Source organism: Aegilops tauschii, chromosome 6, assembly GCF_002575655.3.
Source record: "Aegilops tauschii subsp. strangulata cultivar AL8/78 chromosome 6, Aet v6.0, whole genome shotgun sequence".
NCBI classification, from domain to species: Eukaryota; Viridiplantae; Streptophyta; class Magnoliopsida; order Poales; family Poaceae; genus Aegilops; species Aegilops tauschii.
The window spans coordinates 375246687-375269978 of record NC_053040.3 but is presented as its reverse complement, the minus strand read 5'-3'; the positions used below and the strand labels follow the sequence as shown (position 1 = coordinate 375269978).

Below are 23292 nucleotides of genomic sequence, written 5' to 3'. Positions count from 1 at the left end.
GGTACACCTTAGTCATGATAAAAAGCAACTGATTACTGGGCCCATGGCTCAAGAGGCCCATTCGACAGCCACTTTCAAACAAAACATGTATGTACAAAAGAACGAACGGTTGACCTCATGCCAGCGGCCAAAACAGAGCTACAGGAAAAGAATCGAAGGGTCCAACGAGCGTGGCGCGCGCGGATGCCTCAGAATGGCGGGTTGTCTAGCGTGATTTATATGTTCAATACCATGTTCTCCTCGATGTTCATGGAGATCTATTCGATGTAATACTTTTTTGCGGTGTATTTGCCGAGATCCGATGAATTGTGGATTTGTGATTAGTTTATCTATGAATATTATTTGAATCTTCTCTGATTTTTTATGCATGATTTGATATCTTTGTAATTCTCTTCGAACTATCGGTTTGGTTTGGCCAACTAGATTGGTTTTTCTTGCAATGGGGGAAGTGCTTAGCTTTTGGTTCAATCTTGCGGTGTCCTTTCCCAATGACAGCAAGGGCAGCAAGGCACATATTGTATTGTTGCCATCGAGCATAAAAAGATGGGGTTTTCATCATATAGCTTGAGTTAATTCCTCTATATCATGCCATCTTACTTAATGTGTTACTTCGTTCTTTATGAACTTAATACTCTATATGCATGTTGGATAGCGGTCGATGTGTGGACTAATAGTAATAGATGCAGAATTGTTTCGATCTACTTGACACGGACGTGATGCCTATATTCATGATCATTGCCTTAGATATCATTATAACTTTGCGCTTTTCTATCAATTGTTCGGCAGTAATTTGTTCACCCACCGTATTATTTTCTATCTTGAGAGAAGCCTCTAGTGAAACCTATGGCCCCCGGATCTATTTTCCATCATATAAGTTTCCGATCTACTATTCTGCAATCTTTTACTTTCCGATCTATAAACCAAAAAATACCAAAACTATTTACTTTATCGTTTATCTATCTCTATCAGATCTCACTTTTGCAAGTAACCGTGAAGGGATTGACAACCCCTTTATCGCGTTGGGTGCAAGTTGTTTGATTGTTTGTGCAGGTATTCGGTGATTTGTGCGTTGTCTACTACTGGATTGATACCTTGGTTCTCAAACAGAGGGAAATACTTATCTCTACTATGCTGCATCACTCTTTCCTCTTCAAGGAACAAACAACGCAAGCTCAAGAAGTAGCACCCCTCTTAGTAATACAACATCGTAAAGAGCTTGCAAGCAATGTGGCTAATGAGTTAGTCACGATATCTTGTATTACGGAACGAGTTAAGAGACTTGCCGGTAACGAGATTGTACTAGGTATGGAGATACCGACGATCGAATCTCGGGCAAGTAACATATCGCCGAACAAAGGGAATTGCATACAACATTAACCGAATCCTTGACATCGTGGTTCAACCGATAAAAGATCTTCGTGGAATATGTATGAATCGATATGTGCATCCAGGTCCTGCTATTGGTTATTGACCGGAGAGAGGTCTCGGTCATGACTACACAATTCCCGAACCCGCAGGGTCGCACGCTTAACGTTCGTTGATGCTAGACTAGTATTGGGATATTTGATGATTGGTAACCGACTGTTGTTTGGAGTCCCGGATGAGATCCGGGGCGTCATGAGGAGTCTCGGAATGGTCGAGAGGTAAAGATTTATATATGGGAAGTCATATTTTGTTTTCCGGAATAAGGTGCAGTTTTGTCGGCATTGTAACGGGAAGCTTCCAAAAGGTTCCGTAGGATTCCGGAGGGGTCCGGAAGTCCACAAATGGGTCCACCATGTTCCAAGGGCTGGCATGGGTTGAGGGGAGGTGCCCTGGCCTTATTGGGCTAGGCGCACCAAGTCCTCGAAAGCCCATGTTGCTAGAAAAGGGAAAAAAGGGGAGTCCTAGTAGGAATCGGACCGGACTTGGAGTCCAAGTCCTCTCCCCCTTGGCGCCAACTCCTATAAGGAGTAGGGCTGGAAACGCAGCCCTCCCACGCATATAAGTATAGGGGAGGGGCACAGCAAGGCACCCCAACACATTGGTCTTGGCTGCTGCCCCGTCTCTCCCTCCCGGCATAGTTCTCGTCCATGGTTTTTCACTTAGCGAAGCGCTGCCATTGCTCCACCACCATCATCACCACCACGCCGTTGTGCTGGTTGTGATCCCATCTACTTCTCCGCCTTCTCTTGCTGGATCAAGGAGGAGTAGACGTCATGGAGCTGCACGTGTGCTAAACTTCGGCACTAGATCGGTTGGATTGTGATCGGATTGCGAAGAGTCTGACTACATCAACCGCGTTATACACACTTCCGCTTTCGGTCTACGAGGGTACGTAGACACGCTCTCCCCTCTCGTTGTTATGCTTCTCCTAGATAGATCTTGGGTGTTCGTAGGATTTTTTTTTTCATACTTCATTCCCCATCAGTGAGGTGGGTGTGTGTGGTTACAAGAGCGTACAAGACAATTTTATCATTAATTAGACCATGGTAGTTTTATTCTATATAGCATGGCATTTTTATTATTTAGAACAAGACAATTTTAATAATTAGAACATGATAGTTTTATTGTAGGTAGTATGTCACTTTTTATTAGATCATGTCAATTTTACTACTCCCTCTATTTCCTTATACAAGGTCACTATGAAAAAAATATTTTGCATCTATACAAGGCCATTAACAGTAATCGAGACAAAAATTAATGATGTTTCCTCGTACTAGCAACTTGTTTAATACTTGTATGCATGTAGTCATAATGACACTGTACTACTTTCTTCTTATTCATTCCTTGCATGCATGCGGGTGTATTAATAATTTTGGTTAACGACAAGAAAAGTTGGCTTACAAAACAGTCATTAAATTTTACCTTGATACCTGTAATCTGAATTTGTGGCCTTGTATAAGGGAATGGAGGGAGTAGTTAAACATGGCAGTTTTATTTGTCATGGCAACTTGTTTTGAATAATAGTCATCGTACAACATGCAATTTGAACACATTTTTGCCATGGAAACTAAATATTTTGTTGACACGGTCATTTCAAATTATTTTCGTGATGTAAACTTAAGATGTGTTCCACTGACATCTAAAGTTAACTTGTGTTGCCACTTTTTGTTACAAGCATCTGGTTCGTGGCGACTTTTTTGTATGTTTTTTTTAGCTATTTTCATTTTAGTTGTAAATCCTAGCTTGAAGGGCTGATACTGCTTAAGTTGAGCCTGTTTGTGGCCCATTTTAGATCCTTAACTTTGGTGGTTCATCGAGAAGTACGCTTGGGGCACCAGCGTGCCCTACTCCTAGTTCTATGGGACGTTCGTCAGGTCAGTCCTCCCAGAGCGAACCAAGAGTTCGTGCAAGTATCCTTAACTTTGGTGGTTCATCGAGAAGTACGCTTGGGGCACCAGCGTGCCCTACTCCTAGTTCTATGGGACGTTCGTTAGGTTGGTCCTCCCTGCGCGAACCAAGCGTTCGTGCAAGTCAAGCGATTCCCATTCCTATGGGAGGTTTGTCAGGTCAGTTCTCTCTGCGTGAACAAAGTGTTCACACGAGAGAACATCTGGTCCCTCATTTTTAGGGCCTCTTTGATTCGAAGGATTTTGAAAACGCAGGAATAAAAAAATTAAAGAGTTGGAATGACATGTCCATTTTAATCCTATAAGGTTTTTTCTTTTTGACTGGAAATCCTATAAGGTTAGCAAGAAGTTTTGATGCCACCGGAAAATAAATGAATTGTGAAAGGAGGTTGAAGTGGACGTTAGATTTCGTATGAAATGTAGGAGTACAAAAGATTTCATAGAAAATATTTCTATAGGATCCAATCCTATGAATCAAAGGACCAATGTAAAAAAAACTAAGTATTTCAATCCTCAAAAATCCTACAGTGCTCGTTTGATTCAAAGTAGCCCTTGTCGTGACGAATCTCTCGGATACAGGAGGCAGAGGACAATCCAACCCCTAGTTGCTAGTAGTAACAGTAGGAGCGGGACACACTGTGCTCTGCATGAATTGAACGGGCGAATAAAGCTAGCGCAAAACACCAAACATCTCCGGGTTGTCACCGTGCTGTCCGTGATCGTCCAAGCACCAGCTACACAGGCCTCGAAATCCCGTGATTAATATTACTCGACATGCTTTGAAATGTCGGGTACCTTCCATAGGTATAGGGGGCGAGATGATTTGATTAAGCTGTATAATAGGCTATAGGGTATTGTGAAGTTGTTATTTTGTCGAGCACTGGAACAAAATCTTGCTGAAAATGGTGCTTTTGAAGAAAAAAAACCGAAAGTAGCCATAGTAATAATCTGATCATATTATTAGCTGCCATCCAACGAATCAAAGAATAGTAATACTCCTAGCAGTAAAAAACAATGAGCTACTAATCCCTACGACCAACCTATACAGAGACACCGAAATCATATAACGCCGCCCAAAAATCAATGAAATCCATAGCCATTAGTGTCCTGTCAAGTAAGAGCTCAGCTGCTCGCCGCGCCGGCGCGTCCCCTTGCTCCGGCGCCGGTCCTGCTCCCCCGGCCGCGGCGCCCGCGGCCGCGCGTCTTCATGACCACGGTCTTGGACTCGCCCCACGCCCAGAACGTGCCCCTCTCCTCGTCCGAGTTGTCGCACTCCGGGAACGGGCCGGCCGCGTACCGCGCCGCGTCGTAGCAGACCGTGTAGGTCATCTGGCGCGCCCGGAACGCGCGCATGGCGGCGCGCTTCTGCGGGGTCATGACCGCGTAGTCGGCCGTCATGAGCCCCAGGAGGTCGCACCCGCCGGCGGCGTCGCTGCTCAGCGCCGCCGGGTCGGCGACGCGGCATCCTCGGAGGGAGAGGTCGGAGAAGTCGGAGGCGAAGGGCGCGTACTTGTAGTTGACCTTGTACTTGCCGCCCTCCGTGGCCCAGGCGGAGCCGTCCCAGATGGTGGCGTACACCGCCATGGGCTTGGCCGGGAAGTCCCCGCCCATGCCGGGGTGCCGGACCACCTCGCGGATCGGCGTGTCGTCCACGTAGAATCTGCACGTACGCGCGCGCACATCGTCAGTCACTTTGTATTCTACTACGTGCAGTGGCAGTGGCAGTGGGAGAGGGGTGATGCGTACATGATGTGGGTGGGGGCCCAGAGGATGGAGTAGCGGTGGGCCTCGAGGGTGGGGTCGAAGGGGAGGAGGTAGCGCTCCTCCCGGCCGCGGCTGGTGCTGCCGTTGCCGTAGACGTTGGTCTGCACCCGCCACTGCCCGCCCCACCGGCTGCCCAGGAACTCGAAGTCCAGCTCGTCGTGCGTCTTCTCGTACACGTCCCCGTTCGACAGCTGCAACGCCACAAGAACAAAATACCACCATTATTAAGTTTGTTATACATACACAGCGGTACTATCTTTAGAACTGTCACGTGTTTGTTAGAATCCATACCAAATAAGTACTATGTACGTACGTTATTTTCTACCACGGCGTTCTTGTGCACAAAAAACGTACTGTTACTAGTACTATTGACTCGTTCTCCCTCGTATACTCTGACGTATTAGAAATAACTTTGTTTTGTTTTTGCGTTGGTGAGGCTGATGAATGCGGGCGGACGAGAGCGCGTGACAGGGATGAATGGCAACATTTATTCCGGGCGAACAGGCGGCGCAGCCTTTTGTGGCCGTGAAGGCCCGAAAACGAACAAGCCCATGTGGCACGCCCTGTTGCCTGCCTGCCTGCCTACTCTGCGCCACCACAGCCAGAGGGCATGGGTGTGCAACTTGCCATGGTTTTTCCTCTTTAAGATGAGCAGCGGCAGGTAGTAAATCTCAGCTACTAGCTGACACGCCATGTGACGATTGACGAAACAGAGACCCAACGGTTGGAAACAACGCCGTGGATTTAACATTAAAGGATGGTAATAAGCTAGTAAGCTGAAACCGCTGCTTAATTAACTTGGACAGGAAACGCTCACGAAGTAATTAATCGGAGCGGGATTGAAGCACTCACGTAGAAGGCGACGACGACGCCGGCCGTGTAGTCCCTGGGCAGCTTGATGGACGCGCTGAAGAAGCCGTGCAGGTAGTAATCCGAGGAGATGAATCCCGAACCTGCATGTGATCGAACAAGCGCCGCGACATAAGAACAGGAAGAACAGAGTGAAACAAAAGGAAGGGTTTCAGGTAAGCAAAACTGCAAAAGCAAGTGACCGATGGGTTACCGGAGCGGCGATCGAGCAAGAGGCGGGCGGCCCTGTCATCCCGCGCGCGGACAAGGTTGCCGTCCCCGAACAGCGGCGAGAACCCTTCCTCGAAGGCCACGGTCGGCACGTCGAAGGCGGAGGCCGCCGCCGCCAGGCAGACGCACGTCGCCGCCGCCGCCAACAACCTCGCCTTCATCGCCATTGCTGCGCAGTCTGGTGCTCTCAAGGCGTCGCTCTCTCTTCCTTTCTTTCTCTTTCGCCTCTCAAGATTCAAGAACCAAAACCTCACGCGCTCCCCGGGTTCTGCCTAATGACCTTTCGCCCGCCGGTTATATACGCGGTACCACTTTAGCTGGGTCGCACCGCGCGCGCTGAGCTGGCCCGTTCCGTGACGCGTAGGGCCGTCGTCTCGTGCCGGAAAAACGGACCCACCGCCGTGGCCCTATATGCTTAGGCAAAAAAAGAGGAGGGAGGGAGCGGGCGAGAGAGGAGGAGTTTATGAGCTGAACAGGAAAAGGGATGGTGGTGGGTAACACCAGCTAAGCTTTGCTGGTGGTGATGGATGGGGGCTTGGCTTGGCATGGCCCTAATTGGCGTGTCCGCCTCGCCCTGCCCTGTCCTGCCTCGCCTCATGCAGGGCGATCACGCCACTATGCACGCACAGTGTCAGTTCCGCTGCTGCCCAAGCAAAGCAATGGACCGGAGCAGCCGAGCAGCAGTTGAAATATGATGATTATTCGCGAGGGTACGTAGGACGAACGTTTGGAGCCGGGAGGTTACGGACGGTCATGTGGCGTGCTTGCGTAGATTAGCTCGGGATCGGGAGAAAATGGGTGCTCGCCCCTCGGAGAATTTGGCGTGTTACTGTGGGGATTAATGGCGGATCGCCGCCGTTACTGATGGGATTTTCTCGCGGGAGTTGCTACGTGCACGCAGTGGAGGTGGCGTGAAGGGAGCGGTTGAGCCAACGACCGCGTCGTCCAGATTTGACCGATGCCTCTGCTCCGACCTCCGAGTAGGACTGGTCGGCGTGCTGTCATCCACCTGCCGCGCTGCGTGTCCAGCGAGGCACCAGCTGTGCAACAACCACGACCGCTCTCTCCTTTCTGACCGGTTTGTTCGGTTGCGTCCTGTAGCACGCCGCTGCTCCGTCGTGACGGGCAAAGCTTTTAGACTGTGCACATTTAAGTGCCCGAAATCACTAGTTCCCGGCGCAACCGTTGCGAGATGTGTATATACCCGGGGCCGGTCTGATCCGCTCCACAGCTGCCAACAGCCGTATGCATGCATGGACTGGGCATGTGCTCAGTGGGATAGGCTTGGACAACATGGCTCAGCCCATGGCAGCCAATCAAGTAATAATAAATCATGGAGCATTAAAATATGCAGAGTATCCAACGCCGCCGGAGGCCCAATTAAAAATGGCCGCCGAGGAGCAGCACACGACATGACCAATGCTCGTCCCCGACAGACAGAGGTCCTCTTTCTCATGTGCGCCGTCTCCAAACGAAGGCGCACCCGCACGCACGCACGCAGACTCGACATCTACAGTAGCGCCCGCGTCCGGACCCCCCGCCTCTCCGGTCGCTCCCGCTGGCCGATTCATCGATCCGGCAGCCGCTTGCGGCGCCGCGCGCGCTCCCGCCTCCTTTTGCCCGTGAAAATGGATGAGATCGTCGAGGCCGTGTCCTGCTCTTGCGCTGTGTCCGGGCGTCTGAACGCACGCGTACCGACGGATGCACGCACGCACTGCTGAGGCTGATCATAGTGGGGAGTAACTTAGACTAGTAACATGTAACATGCATATGTTACTAGTCTATGTTACTATCTCTGTAGTGCATAGTATCATAGATTAATATCATAAGTGGTCTTATTTATTGCCATGCCTGACACATAGTAGCATCATATTTATTATGTTACGGTATCTACCTATGTTACTATAACCATCTCTCTCTTCTTTAATTGCCTGTCACATAAGCATGTTTGCAAGTCCCAAGTGCATGATACTATTTATGTTACCCCCACTATGGCTAGCCTGAGTGGTCAATGGGAACAGCACAGGCTGGTTTTGGTTCCGTTCACGGGCGTGGCATCTGGCATGGATTACGGGGAGGTTTGTCTATGTATGGGTGCGGTTTTTTGTTTTAGCCTGCAGCCTCTCGTGCGCACGACTAGTAATGGGTGTCTGGCCCAAGACGCTGCCGGAATTGCAGGGCTCTGTATAGCGATGAACGCGCACCATGCATGGTTTGATACTTTGATTTCGTATATTGGTCGACGGAATTTATTGGCATAGAAGACAGGTTACCAGTAGAGGAGATGAGAGTTGCAACTATCACCAAATTGTTTAGCTTTTCTTCCAAAAGTAGGGTAACCCCGTCCTCTCCGTCAGTCCATGCACACGGTTGCAAAATCCAGCAGCTGAACAACATCGACCTAGAGAAAAAGCGAAAAGAAAACTCGAGGCCGCATGCATGCCTGGAGACACTAACTCCATCATATAGTCACTAATAATCCTATAATACAAGCTGAAATTAAAATGAAAAATACACAACTCCTAGGATACGCCTTCAAAAATAAATCGTCGCACGTACGCCGCTGATGGCAAGTCCAGCACAAGGTTAAACTTCGGATTCTCATTCCGAAGCAAAGCTTCAATCCACCAACGACAGCACATGACGCGCGCGCGCCTCGACATAGCCTAATCAGAGATCATGTGTTTTCACTAGAGTGCATAAAGTCGTCGTTGATGTTAGAATAAATCCGAGGCACTCTGTCGATCATCCGAGGATCAAGCAATCACACGAGCACGACACCGAGATTTGTTAATGAGGTTCACCGATATGGCTACATCCTCGGGGCCTGACTATGGGCGCTCCTCCCCATGACACCGCTACAATACCGCACCCGATCACCCTGGACACCGGCACATGCCGCCGGCTTCCCCTGCGTTCCGATGCTATTATGTTGCCATAGGTTACATCGTGTGTCTACCCCCACTATATATGAGAGGCCTAGGATACAAGTGTCCTAATTGGACACGACTCCACATCCTATGTAAACACAATACAACTCATAGTCCAACTGTAACCTACCTTGTACACTATATTCGACACAACTCCAACAAACTCCACCTTGGCGAATATTCTCCACCACCTTGAATTCGTCAATGCGTCAAACTTCCATGTACATTGGACTTGAGTTTATCCCATGAGTACCGCTGCTACTCCAAAGACTCCATATGACTCCACCTACAACTTGTAGTCCCTTCTTTTCTTGACCACAGTCAACGCTCAAGCAAATTTAAGTTCCTCATTACTCTAGTTTGTGCTCGCAACTTCCAGAGTATCCGTCCCTGCCATCACACACCGATCACTGACCTGCGTGAAAGTGAGCAACTCACATATTGGGTGTCACACATAAGAGTTACCTGAACTGAACATCACCGCTCTTCCTTGACCGCCTGTGTGAAACTTGAAGGAATTTCACCATTGCTTGTAGTCATCCCGAGTCAAATTCGCAGTTGTCTCACCACATGTATGACCACCAGAGCCCTGACCCGTCTCCATGTCCCGTGCGTACCGCACGCCTCGCCGTTATTATTGCGTCGAGCCTCCGCTGTCCCGGTCGAGTCTCAAAGGCCGCGCACCCACACCACTCAACCCCCACTGCAGAGTACCACCGATCATCACCGACCGATGATGAGTTTCACGCTTCCATCAAACCACTGAGCTCCAGTCCGAATTGCGTGTCACTCGCTTTTTCCCTCGCTGAATAGGCTTCGACTCTCAGTCGACTTACGCCGTAGCCCCTCAATCCAGCTCCACCTTCAACATGACTCCATGGTAGATGATCAGTCCACCCTGCGCCTCATCGACTTCAAGCTCCGTGTATACACCACCTTGAATCAATCTCGCACCATAGTCTTGTCGAAGCCACACAAGCACTCAGGCCCGTGCCACGTGTTTCCACGCCCAGAAGTCGGTCACCATCAGCATCACGCTCCTATGTCTTCGTTGTCGATCCCGCACCGTCTTCTGTACCAACCGACTCACGTCGATCCGTCGGACTGTCCAAGTCTGACCCAGCCGAACTTATCCGACTGTATGACACGCTCAAGGCTTCCAAATCGTTTTCCATGAATTTCCATCCATCACATCTGACATGACTTCCCGCAACGCCTTCAAGCATCGCTGTTGTGCCAACAAATCTTTCACCCTTGTCTGCCATAACCCAAGGTTTTCAGTTCCGTGAACTTCTCCACCTCAAACTGGTACCCGTTGACGCCATGGTTCTTCGTATGACTGACTGTGTGAAAAATACATGAGCTATCCCCGCGACGCCGAAGTACAAGTACTTCCGTGCACAACTCCAGCCAAACAAGACCTCCTGGTCCACGGGATGGGCAGCTCCCTTGGCTCAACTTTTCCAAAGTTAGGTATTGCCTTGTCACTGCCTCTACTTTCCGATGGATATTTTCCTTTGCCGATCTGATCTGCCTGCCTCCGTGTCACACAGATGGGGTGCTGCCTCCAGGGACTCGGTCCCTTATCTTTTGGTCCAAAACAAATCTCATGCCTTGTATACTCAGCAGCACTATTCACGTATAGATCCATACCTGCACGTACACACAAACGGTTGGGGAACGCCCGCTGCACCGCAGCCAGCAGCTGCCTCGTGCCACGCAACTTGCGGTCTCGTCCAGCCTAGCTAGGACAGCCCTCCACCGCACCGCTTGGCCTGCAGCTGCCGCCCCACGCGTCCGCTGAGAACCGTGCTCGCCTGCTGCTCCGATTGCTATTACGCCGCTTCCGAATAGATCTCGTTGCCACCGTTCCGACCTAATCGGTTTCAACTCCACAACTGCGATCTCTCGGCTTCGCTTCCTCTAGATCAACACCAACGACCTTCGAACAACCTTGCTCTGATACCACTTGTTAGAATAAATCCGAGGCACTCCGTCGATCATCCGAGGATCAAGCAATCACACGAGCACGATACCGAGATTTGTTAACAAGGTTTACCGATATGGCTACATCCCGAGGGTCTGACTATGGGCGCTCCTCCCCATGACACCGCTACAATACCGCACCCGATCGCCCTGGACACCGGCACATGCCGCCGGCTTCCCCTGCGTTCCGGTGCTATTATGTTGCCATAGGTTACATCGTGTGTCTACCCTCACTATATATGAGAGGTCTAGGATACAACTGTCCTAATTGGACACGACTCCACATCCTATGTAAACTCAATACAACTCATAGTCCAACTGTAACCTACCTTGTACACTATATTCGACACAACTCCAACAGTTGAAACCGTATGTACCATCATCCCTTATCCGATTATCAACACCTCAATAACCGGATACCTTTGGAGAAGACACCAGAAGACAGACGTCTCATACCGCCTGCCTCTCGCCACTGCCGCACCACCTTCGATCCAGCAGCAGCAGGCTAGACATGAGACCTCCACGAGAGCCACCGTGCAGCACATGTCGGTAGCAGGCATGACTTGACGCCCTCGCATGAGACTCGATAACCAAATTGTTTAGCTACCGCACATTCTTTTCTTTCTCGAATCACCTAATGTAAGTTGTGCAATTTTTGATTTTGGGTATGTTGAATCCGTGGGGGAAGAAAGCAAACGACATGGCGCAACACCGAGGAGAGAGTAATGATGCCCGAGGCCAACCCTTAAATGAGCCCCATCCAAAAATGAGCAATAGTCGACAATGAGCTGACGGTGATACCATCCCTTAAATGCTTCCATTATCCTACTTAAAAAAAACGAAGATACTAACGCCCACACGTGTGGCAGTTTTGCAACTCGCATACACACGTGGATCACAGTCCAGTCGAGTTTGCACGAATCTTGACACATTGAGACAGATTTTGCGTGCCACGTAGGACGGAGCTGGTGTGTGGGCGTTGGAGAGTTCGCCCACACGCCCCGCAGCGCGCAGTTTGCAGCTGCGCTGTGTGGGCGAACTAGTTTCTGCCCACACAGCCAACACCTAGTCCACGCGCGTGTGGGCGAACTGCTTTTCGCCCACACGACACTCGTACGTTGTTGGATGGCAACTGCAGTTACGCGTACGTGGCAACGAGGTAAACACACATGGAAACTATGATTCGTTTGCTAGACGGCAATTGCAGTTGCGCGTACGTGGCAACCAGATAAACATGCATGGCAACTACTGCTTCATCATATGTGGCAAGTAGTTAATCACACACGGCAGCTATGGTTTGATTACACGCGGCAACTAACATAAATTAGACATGGCAACTATAGTTAATCAAAACAGATAGAGTTGCCATGATTTTACAACTACATTTGCCATCCCGGATAACTACAGCTGCCATCCCGGATGGCAACTAAATCGTCATCCCGCGTGTACGTAACGTAGCTACGCCAGGACGGGTGGGTATTTTTGCTTCTTGCCACACGCGCGGGGTTGAGATGAGTAGTACTTGTTGGGTGTGTGGCATAAAGTAGTTGTGCCCACACATGTGGGCCATTCTAATGTTCGCCCACGCGTGTGGGCAATTCTAATGTTCGCCCAAACACAACCCGTGTTGGCTGCCTCCAGCTCACGCCACACACGGTGTGGGAACGGATGTCTAGTATGCCACACGTGTGGGCGTTATCGGCGTCCAAAAACAAATATAAATGTCTTAAAATTTTCTGACTGTATCTACGAATGTTTACAATGCATATGTCTACAGCCTCTAAAAAAATGCAATTTCAAAAGACGCATTGAGTAACAAAAAAGATAAATCTAGCATAAATAGTGTTACAAAAAGACAAAGGCAAAAAAGTAACTATTCACATACGTATTTAAAAAAATGAGAGCATATGCAAGCATATGAGAGTTGGTATCAAGGGATATTCTCCCGATGGGCGTGGCTGGGGTTGTGTGCAGGTTTGCCGAGAAAGAATCCGTTGGTGCACATGTTTAGAGGGATGGTTGGAGGTGGCATCGGCACGACGGTGGGCGGTAGTAAGGGGAGGGTGGGGTCGCAAGGCTGGCACGGGAGTGCTGCCAGCTGCAGTGGACGGAGGTCAACCGATGGCCATGCACAGTTTAGGGAAGACGATGAATAAGGGAGGGCAGGAGATGGAAGAAGGCATTTGGTTGTGGCTTTACAACAGACGATCCAGAAAAAACCGACCGACCTAATTTTTTTTCCTGTTGACTAATCCTTGTCAGTCCCTATCTTTCTTTAAATATGTATGTGTACTTCGTACATGCTTCGTCACAGATGATCTTCCAGACTTTTCTAACTTTCTTCAAACTACCACGACCCGCCTGTTTAAATCTTCGATTACTACAAGCATGTCAAGATACATACTCCCTCTGTTTTTAAATATAAGTCTTTTTAGATATTTCAATACAACTATATATGAATCTATATATACATATTTTATAGTGTAGATTTACTTATTTTACTCCATATGTAGCTCCTTATTAGAATCTCAAACAAGTCTTATATTTAGGAACGGAGGGAGTACATAGGTATAAAACTAGGATGCTAATATCCAGCCGCCAATGGCGGAGGCTGACGCGAACGATTGGCTCCCTGTGGGAGGGTTGATATCAAGCGAACGTTTTGGTTTGCTATGAGGCCCTTCCCAGTGCTCCAAGAATGTAGACAAAAAAAATCTGATGTGACAAGGTAGTTAAGAAAAAAGAGAGGAGTTTGATGATTCCAGAAAGAACCAATGCCAAGCATGCGGACCTATGCAAAACACTTATATGAAAGAAGTTTGCCCTATGCATGAAAGAGTTTAGTTGTTAAACAATTAAATGAATGACACTTAGCAACAACAAACTTACACTACTAGGAAATTGGCTATAGCTAATATGGACATTAATGGCGCACCACATATGTGGTGCGCCACTGCTATATAGCAGTGGCGCACCATGTGTAGGTACGCTATTAGTGTCCATATCACTAATGGCGCACCACACACACGGTGCGCCACTACTAACAATATTTTTTTCCAAAACTAATAATGGCGCGTCAGAGGACAGTGCGATGGCGCACCACACACTCTGTGTGCCAATACTAACAATTTTTTTTATTTTTTTCGAAACTAGTAATGGCGCACCAGGGGACAGTGTGCCATTACTAGTTTTAACTAGTAATGGCGCACTGTCCCCTGGTGCGCCACTACTAACATTTACACATCACACGTCTGAGCCTTACAAAAAATTCACCAAATGCACCCCCTCCCCCGTGGACCGCCTTTTCAGTTAAAAAAAAAGAAAATGATAGAAATGTTAAAAAAATAAAAGAAAATAAGATTCCCATGTGATATGTGGTCTAGTTGTTAGCAAAATTTACAAACATGAATTTTCGACTTTTTTGCAAAATCTCTCGAGAATTTGTAAAATGGGCATAATTTTTGCATACGAACTCCGATGAAAAAGTATTTTATATGAAAAATCATCTACTCGAAAAGTTACATCCGATTTCAACAGGGGGAGCCCCGTTGAACATTTTCAAAATCCCCAAAAACCTAACAGAAAAAAGTTACGGGGCTTTCAAGATCTGGAGAGGCAAAAAAAAATCAAACTCAGTAATGGCGCACCTGCCCGTGGTGCGCCATTACTATCTTCCCGCCTTCAAAATTCAAACTATATCAAAAAAATTAAAAAAAGTTAGTAATGACGCACCTGTGCGCCATTACTATCTTCCCGCCTTCAAAATTCAAAATAAATCAAAAAATTAAAAAAAAGTTACTAATGGCGCACCTGCCTACGGTGCGCCATTACTATGCCATATATATGGCTGGGCGGGGTCCTCTCCTCCTTACCTCTTCATTGTTCTCCTCCACTCCATCTCCCCTCCTCTCCTCCACCATACTCCCCTCCTCCTCTCCGACGACCTCCTCCTCCTCCTCCTCCTCTCCGGCGACCTCCTCCCCCTCCCCCTCTCCGGCGACCTACTCCTCCCTCCTCTCCTCCCCCCCCTCTCCGACGACCTACTCCTCCCTCCTCTCCTCCCCTCCCCTCACGGTTTCTCCTCCATCCTCTCCGGTGAGCTCCTCCTCCCTCCTATCCGGTGATCTCCTCCTCCCTCCTCTCCGGTGAGCTCCTCCTCCTCCTCTCCTCCCCTCCCCTCACGGTTTCTCCTCCCTCCTCTCCGGTGAACTCCTCTCCGACGACCTCCTCCTCCTCTCCGGCGATGTAGGCGAGCTCCTCTCCGGTGACCTCCTCCTCTCCGGTGACCTCGGCCCTCCTCTCCGGCGAACTCCTCTCCGGCAAAAGAACGTACAAGATCCAAAACCGAGAACAAAATTTGGAAAAATATCGTGCAAAAAAAGAGCAAAAAAAAGGGCAAAAAAATCGCGATCCAGATCCAAATTCAAAATTCAAAAGTAGCAATGGCGCACGGTGGGGGTAAGACGGTGCGCCACTACTATTTTCCCACCTTCAAAATTCAGAAAAAAATCAATTTTTTTTTTAAAAAAGTTACCAGTGGCACACCTATAGCAATAGTAACGGCGCACTACAAGGTGCGTCACTGTTACCTGCAATACTAATGGTGCACCAGAGGTGCGCCATTAGTATTTGTTACTAGTGGCGTGTTAATAGTGGTGCACCTATAGTGCGTCATTAATGGCCAAAACAGGTGCGCCACTAATTAGCCTTTTCCTAGTAGTGTTAGCACCTATGCATTAAGGATTTTAGTTGCTAATTTTTTTAATATACCTAGCATCTCATCTAAGCACATGTGCATTGGATGAGGTTGAGAACCTCCCAGCGTGAACCAACCAACGGTCAGACATGCATTTTGGTGTGACTTCCTACCCAATCATCAATCCCTTTACAAACTTTTCCTAAAAAGGTTAAAAAAAGATTTGCCGGGATGTAGATAAAAAATAGTCAGTACTAGAAGAAAGATGTCAAAATAATAACACACAAAATCCGATGATATATAACAAGTAATTGCCAATATGTATGTAGAAAAATACACATCATGAAAACCACACGGCAATTTTACAAAAAAGAAAGAAAATATGATTACTAAAAATCATGCTAAGATTTATAAAAATAGTCATGTTCACTTGGCAACTTAAAGGGAAAATTGTTTCTCAAAGAGCACTGCAAAAATTGAAAACATTGTTTCTTGTCATCACATAGTCACCCAAAAAAAATGTTTTCATGAGATAACGGCAAAAAATTATTAAAATGAAAATTGTAAAATAGTCACATAATTTACCATGGTAGGTCCAAATAATTAGTCATGGTATGTTAAACAAATTTTGCCATGGAATGTTCAAAAACAACTTTCCATGGTACAAAAATTGTTTTACCATCGTTTGTTTCATAAATTTGCCATGGTCTAAAATAATTTACCATGGTATGTTCAAATAAAATCACCGTGGTTGTGATATTAATTAAGTTTGCCATGGTGTGTACGATAATTTTGCCATTGCCTAAAAATATGTTTGCCATAAAAAAGTACAAAAAAATGACTTTTCTTTGAAAAATGAAAAAAATAAACAAAATGTAAAATTGCCATGTGACAAAAGTAGAAGCATTTCCAAAAATTGTAATGAATAAGGGAGCAAAATCCCTAAAAAAATCTTGTCATGGGAACATTACAAAAAGACCTAAATTTGCCATTTTTGTGAACGAGATTATTTAATGAATTTTCCATGTGATCAGGAGATTTTTTTTCTTTAACAAATTGGCATGTGTAGAAAACACCTTTCTTAGAAAAGTGAAACAACATCGAAAAATTGCCATGTGACCAAGATATATGCGGCACACTAAACAATTTCCCGGCAATATTTCCCCACCATTACTCCATTTCTACGTCCACGACCCGGTCACTCATGGGTGAGGGATAAGCGGATAAGATTTCAGAAATTGGATTATTGAGGCTGGGCACACACAACAAAGCGAAGCTAGAGAGCAATATCACGTGGAGGCAGACCCACCGTCGAAGGCGTCCAGCAGCAGTGGTGCTGTGCTTTGCCGGAGCCGCTTAACCCCCCTATTAAGGCGCCATTAAACATATCATGTGGAGCTCCCTCCCTTGGTTATCTTTTTTTAAACATTTTTTTGAACATTCCTCCCTTGGTTATCTATACGAGCGACTGGAGCCATCTGATCTGCCTAACAAAAGCGTGCCCGCCCCAGCGTCCATCCGTAACATGTCCTGTGGTCACACGATGCGCATGCAGACACGCACGGCACGACACGATAGGAGCAGCTAGCGTGTCACTGTTACTGGCTGCATGCGACGTGAGGAGCTTCTGCCAATCATGCAAGCTCAACGTACCGTGGCTCGCTTAATTCCGACCGGTCGAGTGGCCAGGTGGTCCATGCACGCATCGATCGCATGCAGTGCAGGACGCAGCTGGCCCGGCCGGTGGCCGGAGCCGGCGACTCTCGGCGAGATAGGATCAACAACTGTGCGTGGGCTGGGTTCCACTCTCCCGTAGCTGTGCCCCCCGTGACATCCGTAACAGTGCGGCGGGAGAAGCAGTTGGACCTTGACAGCTTTGTCATGAATGCCACTTACGTCGAAAGCACGCAACTGCCTGGCTTATCAACATCATCGGCGTCGTCCGCTAGTTGCGGCAAAGATATGTATGTACTGTACTGCGTATGCAATGGATCTGGAGGAGGTCAGCGAGTTTTCTGAAACGGGCACAGTGCGAGGCTGCGGTGGTCACGGCTCCAAACCGAACAGTTTTTTATCCAGTAGTGTGTGCGCGCCCGCTTGCATGTCGAGAGCATCTCCAGCCGTTGGCCCTCCATGGGGCGCCTAAAATCGCCGCCTGAAGATGACCCGGCGAAAAAATTAGGCTGGGGGCGAGTTGGCCCCCAGCCGCCGCTCCCAGGGCTGGCCCCAGGCGCGGGAAAAAAAATTGTGTAGCAAATTTACGCAAAATTCGGCTAAAACACGCCAAATTTCGGCAAACTTGGGCTTATATTCGCGGATTTAAGTCGAGTAATCGCGATTACATATAAAAACTAATAAAAAAAACTTGCTGAAGGCCGAGAAGTCGCCGTCGTCACCACCATCATCGGCCTTCTCCTCCTTGACTCGGGCGCCCCAGCTGGACCCCTCCCCGGCTGGTGGCGGCAGCGGCGCGTCGTCGTCGTCGTCGTCGTGTCGTCGATGATGACGACTCCTCCTTCGTCGCGGCCTCGGCGGCGCTGCTCGTTCAAGGGCCGCGTCGTCGTCGAGCTCGACCTCGCCATGCTCCGTCTTCACCGGCGCGAGCCCCCCGGCTCCGTCTTTGGCTTGACGAAGCGCGGAGGAGGAGCCGACGAGGAGGCGCGCCGGCCGCCCTCGTTGATGACGATGCCGGGCTCGGCCTTGATGCCGAGCAGCGTCGGAGTGCCGGAGGAGTGGGAGGAGGAGGACGCGCCGAACCTCCTTGGCGCCCATTGCCCGTCGCGTCGGCGGTGCGCCGGGGCGGCCGCCCTCGTCGGGGGGTACGCCAACGGCGGGTTGTTGCCGCCCTCGAGGTGCGTCAGCACGCCCTCAAGTGTGCGGCCGGGGGCGCCCCACCACAGGTGGCGCCCCTCGCTGTTCTTCACGCCGCCGACCACCGGCGCCCCGTTGGTGGACGCCAGCCGCTGCTGCGGCTGGCGCTCGAAGTACGCCGCCCAAGCCGCGTGGTTGTCGGCGGCATACTGGGGGAGGGAGAGCTCGGCGTCGGTGAGGGAGGCGCGCACGATCTCGACCTCGTCGGTGAAGTAGGATGGTTTGGCCACGGCGTCGGGCAACGGGGGATGGGCACTCCCCCATTGCTGAGCCTCCAGCCCGTCGGCCCGGCGCGCATGTCCGGCGGCGCCGGGATGTTCGCCTGGAACAGGAGCCAGGACTCCTGTTCGCGGAGCGAACGGCGGCCGAAGCCGTTGGCCGCCGCCTCGTCTTCGGGGAAATGCTCGGCCATCGGGGAGATGGAGTGGCTGGGGAGAAGAGATCGGCGACGGCGCTCGGGAGAGGGAGGGCTGGGGAAGAAGAGATCGGCGGCGGCGCTCGGGAGAGGTGGCACTCATCACATGCGAGCGAGGCCATATAGCCGCGCCGCGTCCGTGTGTACGCGTCCGAGGGAGGGGAGGCGTCGGCGCGCCGCCCCGTGAACGCGCCGCCCGTGAGGAATCAATGGCAAAGTTGACCGGCGGCAGCCTTGCCATTGATTCCTCGCGGGAAACCAAGGCGTCGGGAGAAGACGAGGCGGGCGGTGTCGCTGACGCGGCTGGCCCGCGGCGCTTTCGCGCCAAAAACGATTCGCCCGGCGCCCCCGAGCGCCCCCAGCGCGCCGGGTTCGGGTTGGGTCCGCCGGCGCCAATTTCGGCCCGAGCCGACGAAAAAAGGGCCCCTGGAGGCGTGACTGGGCCGTGTTTTTGACGCCGGCGACCGAAAAATCGCCTGGGGAGCCTTGTTGGGGACGCGGCTGGAGATGCTCTCAGGGATGCTATTTTCGACGCAGGAAAGGCACATCCGCCAACAGCTCCTCGTGCCCACGACGACCGCGGCCGCGGCTGCGCATTGGATTGGTGGTGGGGTTGAGCGGTGGACCACCGGGCAGCGTGCGTGAGCTCGACGTCGACGGAAGTGGGGGTCTTCGCGTTCACCGGTGGGCGCCGTTTTATTTCACTGGGCCGACATCGGTGGAATAGGTCGGCCGACTGCAGCAGCAGCCGCTTGGGCCGGCTTTGGATGCGGAACATTTCATGGGCCGCAGCGTACGGTTAGTAGGCCCGTCTCTGCCACCAGATCAGCCTCGATAGTTCTAGAAGCCGACCACGGCCCGTAGGAAACGCGGTCGAACCCGGGCTACCCTTAACCACCAAGGCACTCCAAAAACAAAAAAAAGGCACGGTCTCTCATCTCATAAATAGTTCGTCCGCAACTCTCCAATAGTGCAATCACAGCTTCAGAAGAAGCAGATCCCCGTCGCTACAACCCTTCTCCCCCGATCCACTCGTCGTCGTTTCCCCGCGCCCGATTTCGCCGCACCGTCGTCGACAGCAGTCGTCGCCCCGCCAAGGTATTGGTTCCGCTTCCCGCGCCGTCCCCAGTACTGAGATTCGACTGAAAACTAGGTTCCGGTTCATAAGGTGGTTGCGATAGGGTCTGTATAGTCGAGGCATTTGTGATTTGATTGTGCACTCTGATGCGACTTCGAGGCCGTGGTTTAGGTCTAGTGACGTCGTTCTGATTTTATGGCAATGTTTGGTTCCTTGAGATTACAAAGTTATATTCAGTTTCCATTGTCGGTTCGCCGGTGAAAATAGAGTTTTGATCTGTATGTTTACGATTCTAGTGATCTAATTTATGCTTTGTGAATTATGAGTCAGATTAATTGTTGTTTGACGACTGTTCGCATTATTGTTTTTCTGAACTTGTAGTACGTTGCACCGTCAGGGGTTTGATTTATTTATTTTATAAACCGTGGAGTAGAGTTTCTTTTTGGATCATATATTGTGCGTTCGATGTGATTGGGATTTTGGAGTAGAACATTCGTTGATGCAAAACCTGTCCTGAAACTAATTTGGTCCCCAATAACCCATGAGATAGCATTCAGCGCTTGTCTTTTCTCAATCTAGCATTTATCATTGTGCAAACATGAAGTTTTTAGTTGAGGGATCGGAAGTCTGTTGATGTTGCAGTATTCTAATCTACTACAGGTGTTAATAAATCCAGCTTAAACAATCTTTTGGCTATAGATGCGTTATCTGTAGACATTCTTTACTACAACAAGAATGACCTTTGCTTCTTGATGTGGATATTGACCTCGTGAATTATGTTTGGTCTCGAAGATTTCCTAGTGTAGAAAGAAGTTGCTTTAGTATTTCTGGGCTGTATATACAACTTGCTATGCGGTACAATTGCATTGCATGTACACATGCTTTCCGTTTCATATGGATCTCTATGTTTTGCGCTGGTCTATCCAAATTCAAATGTAGTTCTGTTTGTTGACATAGTCATATTTTTTGTGAAACAGACGCAGATCTTTGTCAAGACCCTCACAGGCAAGACTATCACTCTTGAGGTCGAGAGTTCAGATACCATTGACAATGTTAAAGCCAAGATTCAGGACAAGGAGGGCATTCCTCCGGACCAACAGAGGCTCATATTTGCTGGCAAGCAGCTAGAGGATGGCCGGACATTGGCCGATTACAACATCCAAAAGGAGTCTACCCTCCACCTTGTTCTCCGCCTGAGAGGTGGGATGCAGATCTTTGTGAAAACTCTTACCGGGAAGACCATAACTCTAGAGGTTGAGAGTTCGGACACCATTGACAATGTCAAGGCAAAGATCCAGGAGAAGGAGGGCATCCCACCAGACCAACAGAGGCTCATCTTTGCTGGCAAGCAGCTTGAGGATGGGCGCACATTGGCTGATTACAACATTCAGAAGGAGTCTACCCTTCACCTAGTCCTCCGCCTCCGTGGTGGCATGCAGATATTTGTCAAGACGCTAACTGGAAAGACCATCACTCTTGAAGTGGAGAGCTCCGACACCATTGATAATGTGAAGGCCAAGATCCAGGATAAGGAAGGTATCCTGCCTGACCAGCAGAGGCTCATCTTTGCCGGAAAGCAGCTCGAGGATGGGCACACTTTGGCTGATTACAATATTCAGAAGGAGTCTACCCTTCACCTGGTCCTACGCCTCCGAGGTGGGGTGCAGATCTTTGTCAAGACGCTAACCGGGAAGACCATTACACTTGAGAGGTTGAGAGCTCTGGCACCATTGATAATGTGAAGGCCAAGATCCAGGATAAGGAGGGTATCCCGCCTGACCAGCAGAGGCTCATCTTTGCTGGAAAGCAGCTCGAGGATGGGCGTACACTGGCTGATTACAATATCCAGAAAGAGTCTACTCTTCACTTGGTCCTCTGCCTACGTGGTGGCATGCAGATTTTTGTAAGACATTAACTTGAAAGACCATCGCTCTTGAGGTGGAGAGCTCCGACACCATCGATAATGTGAAGGCCAAGATCCAGGACAAGGAGGGAATTCCTCCAGATCAGCAGAGGCTTATCTTTGCAGGGAAGCAGCTGGAGGATGGGCGTACCTTGGCAGATTATAACATCCAAAAAGAATCCACTCTTCATCTTGTCCTGCACCTCCGTGGTGGCCTTTTAACTAAAGCAGTTTGATGTCTGCTCCTTTTACCCCTAGTACTGTTTGATGTTCCATTTTGAACTTATTAGCAATGCGTTCCTGTACTGTTTTGATGCACCGTTCTATGTATGTGACACGTTTCTACAATAATTCAGAGTATTCCTGTTATTTGATAGTACACCATTCCATTTCTGCGACATGTTCCTGTTATTTGGAATTGTGTTTCTTTTCTATCTATTGATTGTTGGGGCAGTGCAGTACTTCTGAGGTTTAGGCAATATGGCTGCTTCTCTGATCAGTTCTTCTACTTGTAGTTTACGATAGTCTTGGCGGAGCATTCTTATCGCTGGAAAGCTGCCATTTTATGTTGATCTCGTTATGTTTGATCGTAGTTCTTCTAGTTTATGATAGCCTATTGGTGGAGCATTCTTATCGTTGGACAGCAGCCGTTTTATGTTGACCTCGTTACGGTTGATGTGCATTTCATTTTTCTCATTGGCTCAATTTTAGATTTCAACGAAGTTTGACCTGCTGCCTGCGCCTGCTGATTTTAGTCCCTTCTGCGTGGCTTTTGATTATTTTGCATAGGTTGTAGTATTAGACTGCTCACAGTGGGGAGTAACATAGAGTAGTAACATAGAGTAGTAACTTGCCGATGTTACTAGTCTATGTTATTACCTCCGTAGTGGGTAGTAACATATGAGTGATATCATGAAAGAGTTCATTTATTAGGTTATAGACTCATTATGTCTTGAAATGTGTGATGTTACAGTAACTAGCTAAGTTACCACAAATCCCTCTCTCCTCATTAATTAGCTGCCACATAAGCAATCTTATATTGAAATGTGTGATGTTACTAGTCAAGTTACTCCCACTGTGACTAGTCTTAGTTAGTGTCGAAGATTTGGACTGAGAATTAATGGTCTGGTAATTTCCGAGTAAAATCGCAGAGTAACAGAATCTTGGTAATTGGTAGTATCGTAAGGAGCAGGAAGGAACTCGGGATTCCCTTCAGAATTTGTGCCGCTCGTGCGAA

At 49.0% G+C, this 23292-nt stretch overlaps 1 protein-coding gene and 1 pseudogene across 1 annotated transcript; one reads left to right on the top strand and one right to left on the bottom strand.

Annotated features, from left to right (window-relative positions):
- Positions 1 to 4270: 4270 nt before the first annotated feature.
- On the bottom strand, positions 4271 to 6461 carry LOC109741492 (probable xyloglucan endotransglucosylase/hydrolase protein 30). The gene is made up of 4 exons (XM_020300583.4): positions 6160 to 6461; positions 5949 to 6049; positions 5079 to 5287; positions 4271 to 4992 (listed from the first exon to the last, which is right to left on the bottom strand). The coding sequence occupies exons 1-4, from the start codon at positions 6341 to 6343 to the stop codon at positions 4455 to 4457; spliced, it is 1032 nt and encodes a 343-aa protein (XP_020156172.1). The 5' UTR covers positions 6344 to 6461; the 3' UTR covers positions 4271 to 4454.
- Positions 6462 to 19593: 13132 nt separating this feature from the next.
- On the top strand, positions 19594 to 22434 carry LOC109741498 (polyubiquitin-like; annotated as a pseudogene).
- The last annotated feature ends 858 nt before the right edge of the window (positions 22435 to 23292 follow it).

Bases quoted from the DNA above. Each gene is read 5' to 3' on its own strand.
- LOC109741492 (XM_020300583.4), bottom strand. From the start codon at position 6,343: ATGGCGATGAAGGCGAGGTTGTTGGCGGCGGCGGCGACGTGCGTCTGC. The intron at 5,288-5,948 runs GTGAGTGCTTCA...GTGGCGTTGCAG, and splicing joins GCGTCGTCGTCGCCTTCTAC to CTGTCGAACGGGGACGTGTA. The intron at 4,993-5,078 runs GTACGCATCACC...GCGTACGTGCAG, and splicing joins TGGGCCCCCACCCACATCAT to ATTCTACGTGGACGACACGC.